This window comes from Polyodon spathula, chromosome 21 (assembly GCF_017654505.1).
Source record: "Polyodon spathula isolate WHYD16114869_AA chromosome 21, ASM1765450v1, whole genome shotgun sequence".
Lineage (NCBI taxonomy): Eukaryota > Metazoa > Chordata > Actinopteri > Acipenseriformes > Polyodontidae > Polyodon > Polyodon spathula.
In genome coordinates, this window is record NC_054554.1 from 19,498,208 (window position 1) to 19,510,033 (window position 11,826).

The window sequence follows — 11,826 nt, forward strand, 5'->3', positions numbered from 1 at the left end:
GACAACCGCAATGGGAGGACTGCTTGCAGCTCCCACTCCCACCAGCAGAGGGTGAATTCCTGCTGGTTCCGCCTCCACCGCCATGGGAGGACTGCTTGCAGCTCCCACCTCAACCAGCACAGGGTATATTCCTGCTGGTTCCGCCCAAGGATGGCTGCCTCGCACCGCCCAAGGATGCTTGAGTTGTATCGCCCAAGGATGCCACGTCTGCATTGCCTAGGGCTGTCTGTTGCTCCGCATCACCTGGGGTTGCCTTTCTCTTCTCTGTATTCTAATGCCACAATCATTGCTACCGAGCACAAAATATGTTTGAAAAGTTGTTTAAGCTGTGTACAAGAATTAGTGAACTTCATTTCTGCTGTCCTGAATTTTATACAAATCTTGGTTCAGATATTCAAACTACATGTAGAATTTGTGAAAAAGAGTTAAACAAAGATAATCTGACAAAAGATGGCAATTATTTTTTTATTGTTATCCAACTGAAAAGTCAGTTAAAAGAAATGTTTGAAAACGGCAATCTCTCTGAGCTATTAAATTACTGCTTTCAAAGACATTAAAAAGCAGCTAATAATATTGAAGACATTTGTGATGGTAAGGCATACAAAACCATACATCAACTATACATTAGCAGACCCCAGTTTTCAACTACTTCTGCTAAGTGAAGAAGCTGGTGCATGTTGAAAGTCATGTGATGTAATGCATAAATGTCAGGACACTGGGAAACAAAAGCCAGTAGCAAATAATTTGCTCTTGCAAGATCATTAGGATGTACGGACTCTAACAGTAATAAGTATATACCTTCCACAAGAAGCAAAAGGTGTTTTGAGTACACAATAGGAAGTATACCATCCAAGCAGTTCATAAAATAAAACAACAGGCACTTTCTCCATTCAGAAGCCTTCCAGTATGATCTCTCAATAAGTGATCTAGGAGTGCGTGCAATATTGTTTGGTGGTCGTATGCTTTTTAAAAGTCTGTCAACATGATAGTTGTGCCACAAAAAATAAAAGTTTAAATGACAATACAGTAAAAAAAAAAATATATATATATATATATATATATATATATATATTTTTTTTTTTAATAGAATTGTTGTTTTGCATTTGAAACTTTGATCAGTGGGGGGGGAGGGGGGTTGGTGTTTGTTTGTTTTAAATATAAACTGTTTCCTCAAAGGTTTTCATTGTATGTTTCATACAGATGATGTCTACTTTTTTTAATACGTTACTGTAGTTGACATCAAATTTTTTTTTTTTTAATTACAAAAATAATTTTACCGGACTGTAATTGTATAACAAAAAAAGATTAAAAGTTTTTAATTTATTGCAAACATAGAAGGTTGTTTTTTTTTTTTTTTTTTTTTTTTCTCACTATATGCCACCCTCACCCTCACTTATTGCCTGTTTTTGCCCATGGCCCTTACCTGGCGGTATAAAGAGAGTTGACTGTATAGAGAGTCTGTAAACACACAGCAAATGTATAAAAATGCATTTTATTTTAAAATAAAAATGTAAACCTTGGAAATTGTGTATGCAGGGGAGTCTGAAAATGTTCCAGTCAAAACAGGAGACTTGTCAGGTATGTTTAAGCAGTAAAAATAAACATTTAAAAAATCAATAAAAACTACTATACAGTGCTCTCTAACCAATGTGTGTGGTTGAGGTATGACACAAGCCCGGTTTTTGGGATGGAACCGCATAACAGTCTTGCATTTTGATTGGTCCATGTCTGTCACATGAATATGTCATCACACGAGTGGAAAAGCTTGCAGGCATTTTTAACATTCTGATCAGAGAGAGAAAGAGGGCAAGAGATCTGCTTTCCACAACCTTTCAATTAAAATATAACGGTATTTTGCTGTACTAATATAACACACTATAGGGTATTACTTTATATGAATTATCATGTTATGCAAGAATGTAAGAATTTTTTTTTTTTTTTTTTTTGTAGTGATGTACTTTTTCTTTCAAACAGCATATATCTATAATCATTTGCGTAATGTATTTTATATCAAATATATACACTATTGCAGTTTTGCTACAGGATACATTAGTTTATCTCAAATGTAATCACAGTTTTAAATATAGACTGCTCTTGTTTTCATTTACGTCCCAAATTCTGGGCCACTTTGCTTTTCAGATAACGTCCCAAATTCTGGGCAGCCCCATTCATGTCTATGGCAGTGTTAAAAAACACATTTTCAGCCATATCTCTCCACCTAGAGCACCTACAACCACCATTCGAAGGGTTCTAGACTCAGGGGACCAGCCTGAATGTAACATGCCAATTTGTAGCAATTGTTTGCAAAAAATATTTTCAGGGTGTTCAGTGTTCAGCCTCATTCATGTCCAAGGCGGGTTTGAAAAACACATTTTCATGCATATCTCTTGAACCCGAGCACGTAGAACCACCATTGAAAGTGATATAAACTCAGAGGAGCGCCCCAAACCAACTCCTAAAACAGCGAAGTGATTCACCCAAAAACACGAGTTGTAACGAAAAAAATAATTTTGCCAAACTCTCCTGGCACCTAGAACCGTAAAAATAGTGACTCCTTGTGCAGGGGGGCCCTGTGTGGCCACGGCGCAAAAGAAAAAAAAAAATCAAGTTCCTAACCTCCACAGAACCCGAGATACACCCTGTCAAAAATGTCCAAAAACGACCCTTCTCGAGGTCATATCTCAATGACCCCGGGGCCTAAAACCCGGGTTGAACTTCCTAGGGTCATGTCTGGGGGAGGGAGCAATCCTTTTTGAAATGCTACATTTTCAACAAATTTTCACATTTTCAGCATGATGGCATGATGGTCAACATTGGATTTCCAATAGCTTTTGAGCTCCAGGATGGCAAAAAAAGTATAAATTAGGGTCCTTTCCAGCTGGGGACATGTCGCTTGGAGGCATCGACAGGGGTTCCGAGGTGGACCCCCGTACCCCGTTTATGGGAAATCCCATTATAAAACACCTTTGGGGCAACGCCCACCATCTGGTGGCAGGGTGGCGTACGAACCCATGGCCGGTGATTTTCTTTAGTTGAGAGTCATGTGCACATAAAGAGAGTGCTCCCTATTTCCCTGCCCCAGGGGTTGTGGAGATATGAGTACGATGAGATTACTCCCTCCCTTTGGCAAATCCCATTATAAAAACACCATCGGGGTAAGGCTCAGCAAATGGCCTTTTTAATTCTGTGCATTCAAATACTTGTCATTAAAAGTTTTAAGAATTAAGGCTACTGTTTGTTATTCTGTCCCAAACCAGCAGTTTGTCAACCAAACTGTTGTGACATTAAGTTATTTATTAAATAAATGGGTAGGGGGGTCATCAGATCAGCATGATAATTCATATAAAGTAATAACCCATAGTTTGTTATATTAGTACAGCAAAATACCACGTTATATTTTAATTGAAAGGTTGTGGAAATAACGTTATCTAAAAACCAGAGCAGCCCAGGATTTGGGACGTTATCAGAGCGGCCCAGAATCTGGGACGTTATCTGAAAATTATAGCGGCCCAAAATTAACAAAACTGCAATAGTGTATTGTGGCAGAGTAAAGCCCTGCCCTTTATAAATTGGCAGGGATGGGGTTAAATTCCCCTACCTGCCTGTGTTTATTGTGTTCAGGTGGCTGGGGTTGATTAGTTGATTAGCATAATTAACAATCAATCAGCGCCCAGCCACCTGACATAAAAGGAGGCCTCTGCTTCCCATTAAGAGAGGAGGGAGCTGAGGAAGCAAGCAGATGGTTGTGCTTGTTGGTTTTGTTAATTTTTTTGATCCAGTGAAGGCATCGCCTAGCCTGGAAACCTTTATTTTGTAAGTTTTGCTTTGCCTTTTGTTATTTGTGTTTAAATACATTTATTTTTGCCCTTGTGCCCTTTTATTTTGTGTTTTTGGAATAAAAGTATTATTCTTTTTTGAGCTGCAGTCTGTCTCTGGGCCTCTATCCACTCGCCAGCCTGTCACATGTATATATTTGATATTAAAACACAATGTGCAAATGAATATAGATATATGCTATTTGAAAAAAGTACACCACTACAGAAAAAAAAAGAAAAAAATTCTTACATTCGTGCATAACATGATAATTCATATAAAGTAATAACCCATAGTTTGTTATATTAGTACAGCAAAATACCACATTATATTATAATTGAGAGGTTGTGGAAAGCAGATCTCTCTCTGATCGTAATGTTAAAAATGTCTGTAAGCTTATTCATCTTGGGTGACGACATTCGTGTGACAAAATCAAAATGCGAGACTGTTATGCGGTTCCATTCCAAAAACTGGGCCTTTGTCATACCTCGACTTTCTATAGGCACTGAGTGTGTATGTGTGTGTGTGTATGTGTGTGTGTATATATATATATATATATATATATATATATATATATATATATATATATATATATATATAATATATAATGTCTATTTTCTTATTCATATAAGAAGATAGGGGCCCAGAAGTGTATGTTTCCCTAGGGCTTGATGGGTTAATCCGGACCTGCATACAGCAGTTTACCCATTTAAAAAAATAAATAATTTGTCATAAAAATGACTCGGGTGGTGTGTGTGGGTGACGTCAGACCATGGAAATGAAACAAAATACAGGTAGTCCTGGTCAAAACGGCGCTGCTGCGCTTGTATTTTAAATAATAAACAAAATATAAAGATTTAAACAAAACACAAAAGAAAACGGAACACTGGCCAAAGTAAAACCAACTACATTTTACAAGATCGGCTTTTTGCTGGTCTCAAATAATAAATAATAATGTCAGACAGCTTTCGTCCATCCGCATACAAACAATAATAATAATAATAATAATAATGAAAATACATACATACATTTATATATATATATATATATATATATATATATATATATATATATATATATATATATAATGGTGCCACGGCACCCCCACCCCCTCCCATGCAAAGCACACATGGCCCAATGGCCACTACCCCCATTAAAAACCCAAAAGTTACTTTTATAGTTCTTTGGTGGGAGCGGAGGCTTTCCCTCGACTCACAGTGGCAACTCAGTTCGTGGAATACTGGCAACCCCAGCCAGTAGCATGCAGGCGGCACCCCCCCCGCGATGGCGTGAAGACGTCCCCAGGCGATGGCAAGCAGGCGGCCCCAGGCGAAGCATAGCTGGCGACCCCAGGCCGAGGTAGAGCCAGCGACACCAGGTGACAGCAGTCTCGGACCCCCGACCTGTGGCAGCTCTGAACCCTCCGACAACGACAGCTCCGGCCCCTCTGGCGGTGTTGTGAAGGCATCCCTAAGCAGTGTCCCGGAGCCATCCCCGGGGGGTGTCGTGGAGGCATCCCCAGGTGGTACCATGGAGCATCCCCGGGCAGTGTCCTGGAGGCATCCCCGGGGGTGGCGAACTGGCATCCCCAGGCGATGCAGACTCAGCAGCCCAGGAAGTGCGGGACAGGCAACTCCAGATGATGAGGGACAGACAAACCCAGGTGGTGCGGGACAGGCAACTCCAGGTGGTGCGAGACAGACAACCCCAGGTGGTGCGAGTCAGGCACCAGCAGACCCTCATAAGGTGAGGGCAGGTGTGGACCCTCGGGAGGTGATGGCAGGAGGGGAGCCTCCACCAATAAGGCAGCAGCAGGAACTCCACATCTCCCCTTGGTAATGGAGGCGGGAGCTGTAGGTAGTCTCCCTCTGGTGGTGGAGGTGGAAACAGCAGGTAGTCTCCCTCTGCTGAACGCCTGTGCTGCCCCCACCTGAAAGCTGGATGCTCGTGCTCCCCCTGTCTGGATGCTGAATGCTCGTGCTTCCCCTGTCTGGGCGCTGGACACTCGTACTCCCCGTCTGGACGCTAGTTCCTCCACCTGGTACTGGGAGGGGCAGATAGCCAATGTGTGGCCATGCTCACCATAGCCGGGGCACAATTCCACCGCCTCACAGTTGTCATCCCAGATTTCCTTTTCTCCCCTCTTTCCTCTCTCCATTCTTCTTTTCTTGCTCCCCTCATGAGTATAAATCCAACTTAAAGCACAGGGTTATAAAAGGGGATTTTTAGTCAGCCCAAACATTTGATTGGTATTTATGATGCCCCTGGGGGCATCTTGCCCCAAAGTGTGTACTGTACCCTAGTTGGGCATTCCTGTTCATAATTTGTATGAAAACAGGTAATGTCAACACATTATAAGAGACAAACCTGGATATTTTTGGATGCCATTGAATCACTGGCTAAAGATAGATGGGTGGATGAATGCATGGATGATAGGGTATATGCATGCATGCATAATTTGATATTTTTTCTTGACATATGTGGATGTAAGTCCCTTAGGTCCCTCTCTTCAGGTTCTTGCTATAACACTTTGCATCCTCGCTGTAAAGTACTTTGCACAATGCACTCAAAGATGGTGAGAAAGTACAAGAGAAAATCTACACATGGTAGTTATAGTGATGAGGCCCTGGCTGATCCATTCTAGTGAAATAATGATGCTGAAAGTGTTCAGAGAACTTCTCGCAGGTTCATGTGCCAGCAAAAACACTTCGAAGACATAGAGAAAAAGCAAAAAAGGGTAGATGATGAGGCTGAATGCTTATACTGCACAGAAGTACTGTCAGTGGTGGAGAATATACCCAGTGTGAAACATGTCATAGATGGGCACACGTGGAATGTGCTGCTGTCTCTGGTGATGGTTTCATATAGGAATTATGCACAGAATGAGAAGCATTTCATGCCCTACTTTTAAATTACATGGTTCATGGTAAATCTTAATACTAATTCCTAAATGCTTAAAATGTTAAAATGTTTTACAAACATTTGTGATTTAAATACAGTTCATGTTGAGACTAATGCGTCTTTTCCACTGCACAACCGAGACATGCCAGGTTTTATTAATTAACTCTGTTTGCCAAAAGATGCACAAACAAATAGTGTTCAAAAATTAATAGACCAACGGTACAGCTGTATCTTGTATTGCTGTATTTTGTAAATATATTTAGGAATTTCTTTACGATCCGCAAATTTTACTGATTATATCGACTTAATAAAGTTCAATTAGTTCTGCTGAAGGGGAAAAAAGGTTTTAAAAATATGATTTGCCAAAGATATCCTGTTTAAGAATAGTTGTTGTTTCTAAAGTTGTTTTTTTTTTTGGATGCTTAAAAAAAAAAGCTGTGTGAGCGCAACAAGAGCCATGGTTGAAAGTATGGCTGGGTTTTGTTTTATATTATTTTTGTAAATAAGTTTAATATAATAAAGGTCAAGGATGAGAAATTTGGTAGAACTTTGTTTTTAAGTGTGTGAGTTAAGTTTACCGTACCTGCAGTTTATGACCATTTTAATTTCTGACGCACGACTCCAAATGTTCCTGAACACTTCTATCTGCCCACAGATAAACTAGAACCTGCACTTTCTCAGCATCCCAAGGCTGTACTTTTCTCTCATCACATTCACTACCCGCCATGTTGTTTGTTGCTTTTCTTTGTGGAGTGTACTGACTGATGCAACATAACGACGAAAGTCCTTAACCCCGCCCTGGCTAGGTTTGACTCGCAGGCAGATTCAGATGTCTTGTGAGGCTGGAGTTTCACAGTTTGGTTCTTGCTCGGCTCGACAAATAACCAGTGGAGAACCAGGATGTGCCAGTGTATTTATACATTTTCACAAAGTTCACCTTATTTTTTAGGTGATGTGTATTGTTTTAGTTTTTTTTACAAACATTGGCATCGGGGCAAGATGTCCACCGGGGGCATTTTACCCTGACCCCAGGGCATCTTCCCCTGAGGGTGGGGCAAAACACCCCTTGAAAACAAAATATATTTTGTTAAATTACAAGAATATTAATTTATTTTCTTTGAAATTTGTTCATGCCGTTTGTTCACTGATCTATGAACTTTACTTTTGTACTTCTTAATTTAAAATTGACATCAATTTCTGTGCATAAAATGAGATTTCCCTTAAGGAGGGCATCTTCGCCCATGTTACCCTGTGCTAGATTACATTCCACACTGAGTAACTGCAGCTGGTTGGACAAAAAAAATAAAATAATAACTTGCAGTATGTAGCACACACTGTTAAATAAGCTGCCCCATGCATAACTGATTAGTTTGTTATGCAAATGACATGTGAGATATACAAGCTGCATCTCCCTGACGGAAGTCAGTGGATATCTTGCCAAGCATGTTTCAAGACTGGCCACAAGGCCTGCATCTCTTCTAATAAAGCACAGTGCACAGAGGGCTACACTGAAGGAATATCAACAGCAAGGGATATTTTCAGTCTACCAGTAAAACTGAATCTGCTTGGGCACTGGTTATGCTATTAGCAGATAATGAAGTCCGATCTTCAGTCAACATTTTTTTTTTTTTTTCAAGTACAATTTATGTTGGTAACAGATAATTAAACAATATTATATAGATTCTTGTAATTGATTTTTTGTTTTTTTGTTTATGTATGTATGTATGTATGTACGCATGTGTTTGATTATTAATTTCGTTATATTTAACTTCTGATTTGTTGTATATGTGTTTTATGTTTTTAATTTTGGTACACACTATTATTTTCGGTGGTAACATTGCCTGTACTTTTAATAGATAGGCATTCCCTGCTAAAAATGAATGACAAAGAGAAGCAAGATAATCTATGTTTAGCTGTAGGCGTGTCTATGTTAAATGTAACTATTTATCTAACTGCCTACTTTTTTTGTCTTTCTGTCTTAAAGCAATTCACAAAAAAGGTACGTAGCAATTCCTCCATACAATTATGCACTGATAGCACGCCGAAACCAACATTCATCTGACTAATGCTAATGATAAATGTATGACATTGTTTAGTGAACTTCTCCAAAACGGTGACGAGAATATAAAAGCCGTGTAGTTGTCGGCCGGGTTGATTTCCTCTTCGTAATTTAGGAACACTTTTTTTTTTTTTTTTAATCTTGTTATTAAATCATAAACGCTATCTTCTGTTTATGTGGAAGCGTTCGGGTGTCTGTAAATGCACACCTATATGCAAACTATTCAGACCGATCGAGCAGACAAATAATACTAACCCGAATGAATGCTCAACTCACCGGTAGCACAGCGTACTGAAAGTAAATGTCAAAAAATGCTGACGGACCGCAGAACAGGTTGGGTCTCTCATCTCTCTCAAGCCCCTGTTGAGTGAAGTTCACTGAAGAGGATTTAGGAAGGGTGAGGTCTGATGCAGACTGTCTTTCTCCACTCAGTCTCACAATAGACTTGGATTTCAAACTAGCCATGTGAATCATCGGTTTAATTTAAAAGCCACCGTTACCAAACACGAAAACGACATGGATAACAACGCTTCTGGGAACCTCACCTCCGCAGCCAGCCCGGGTTCTGTGGACGAACTGATAATTACTTGCACTTTTGGGACCCTGTTATCTCTCATGTATGTGATTGGTGTCTCAGGTAACGTCTATATTTTGGTGTTGATGTGCCATTCCATCCGTTTCGCAGTATCCATGCACATTTCTATTATCAACCTGGCCATAGCAGACCTGCTCTACCTGTCCACAATCCCCTTCATCGTCAGCACTTACTTTCTCAAAGACTGGTACTTCGGGGACATCGGCTGCAGGATTTTATTTAGCTTGGACTTGCTGACCATGCACGCCAGCATTTTTACCTTGACTGTGATGTGCACAGAGCGCTACCTAGCCGTCAGCAAACCTCTAGACACAGTCAAAAAGTCCAAGAGCTACCGGAAAGCCATGGCTGGGGCAGTGTGGTTTACTTCCTTGCTGCTTACCTTGCCCATGATGATAATGGTGAACCTGGAAGAGACACGAAGAGGCACCGCGGTTAAGAGAATGTGTGCTCCGACCTGGGGTCCCAAAGCGTACAAAGTCTACCTAACTGTTCTCTTCAGCACTAGCATTATGGCGCCCGGCATTATCATCGGCTGCCTATACATCAAACTCGGCCGGACTTACCTCGAGTCCCAGAGAAACACACTGACCAAGAAAGGCAATAACAAGCGTTCCCCGAAGCAGAAAGTGTTAATTATGATTTTTACTATAGTTCTGGTGTTTTGGGCTTGCTTTCTCCCGTTTTGGATTTGGCAGTTAGTGCGTCTTTATCACAGACCGCTCAAGTTGGCCTCTCACACACAGACTTGCATTAACTACCTGGTCACCTGTCTGACCTACAGCAACAGCTGCATTAACCCCTTCCTCTACACGCTTCTGACTAAGAACTATAGGGAGTACCTGAAGAACAAGCACCGCAGTTTCTACCGGTACACGTCCTCGTTCAAGCGGGGGATCCCAAGCCTGCAGTCCTCCTGGGGTAAGTCGGTGTCCTCCAGCAACCAGTTTGACTACCTGTCGGAGTCCCTGGTGATGGGACAGCTCAAAGTGCAGAGGTGAGCGCTGCCGCGGAGGGGAGCAGAACGACTGTACATTGAGCACGCCCTTACATGGTAAGCGACTTTCTTTCTTTCTTTCTTTCTTTCTTTCTTTCTTTCTTTCTTTCTTTCTTTCTTTCTTATTAAAGCTTTTTTTTTTTTTTATCACTGGTTATAAATAGTATTCAGTACCACCAAATAAGGCTATCGTTTAGCTTTTAATACATTTAAGCTCCAACTTTACACACACAATAAGATCATAATTCTACACTGAAGCAGCGTTTGTTGTCATAACATTTGTCCATTGAAAGCTGTGAATGTATTATCTGATCTGTCATTCAAATTAAGAGATTGTTTACCTTTAACTACAAGGTTTAGGATATCTGTATGTCCAAAGCTACTCAGCTTTGTCACAGATAGGTGCTTGTTGTGTAACAGGTTGCATATTTACATTTATTATATAGAATAGGGATGTTGAGAAGGTTATATTTTTAAAGAAATACATGTATTTGGATATCTAAGTACATTTAAAGAGGATCACAACTGAAAGAGATTAGCAGAGTGTCTTCCCCTGGTGTGCCAGTTACCTGTGGTTGTACACAAATATAAACCAGAGCCAGAAGGGCTATTTTGAGAAGTGTTTTGAGAATCCATGCAGGTCAATAAGGGGAGGGAGGAGGGAGTCTGTTTTCTAACTGGGCTGGTTTTGTAAGTGCAGTACTGTGTTGAGAGCCCCAACATCTGGCTGAAAACATATAATGTATTACATATGAATGTTATATATAGTGACACAGTGGGGTCTAGATTTATGAGCTAAACAGCGATAGATCTTAATAGCACCACCCTAATATTTATTCGTCTGATTTTGCACTAACCTCATTTCACTGTATTTTTACTGTATGTAGTAACAGTGAGTAACAGCAACATTAATATAGTTTAGGAGCAGCAGTATTTCAGATCATGGAGAGTCCATTCTGTAAAGATTCTTTAAAGGAAGGCTGACCAGAGGTTTTAAAATGCATTTTCTTGCCTCTTTTTAGCTCTGGCCACATCATCCCTTTAATGCGTGGAAGGATCAGAAAAGCTGAATAACGCAATTACAGTACTCTAGAAAAAAAAAAATGCAACATAAATAGAGGAAGAAATGACCGCAACCACGTTTGCCAAGGGGTGTTAGTTAGTGTAGCTTGATGGCCCTCAGAAGGCAGAGATAAAAAAAAAAAAAAAAGCCAAGTACATTTTCTCTCTGATTCTCAGTAAAAATACGTTTAGTTCCCCCCCCCCCCCCCCCCCCCCCCCCCCCCCACCCCCCCCCCCCCCCCCCCCCCATTTTTAATAAAATTACAAAAATATTGTAGTTTGCAATTAATTCAGACTTGTTTTCCTATTTTTTATTCTGTTTTCCAGTGTTTTTCTCAACACTTCTTTAGTTTTTAAAAATAAACACTGCTAGAACTACTATTTGTTATGTCATCATGT

General features: G+C 40.4%; 1 protein-coding gene across 1 annotated transcript; it reads left to right on the forward strand.

Annotated features, from left to right (window-relative positions):
- Window positions 1-9,289: 9,289 nt before the first annotated feature.
- Window positions 9,290-10,369, forward strand: LOC121296235 (urotensin-2 receptor-like). The gene has a single exon (XM_041221579.1). It carries the CDS (start codon window positions 9,290-9,292, stop codon window positions 10,367-10,369), a length of 1,080 nt encoding a protein of 359 aa, XP_041077513.1.
- The last annotated feature ends 1,457 nt before the right edge of the window (window positions 10,370-11,826 follow it).

Bases quoted from the DNA above. Each gene is read 5' to 3' on its own strand.
- LOC121296235 (XM_041221579.1), top strand. From the start codon at position 9,290: ATGGATAACAACGCTTCTGGGAACCTCACCTCCGCAGCCAGCCCGGGT.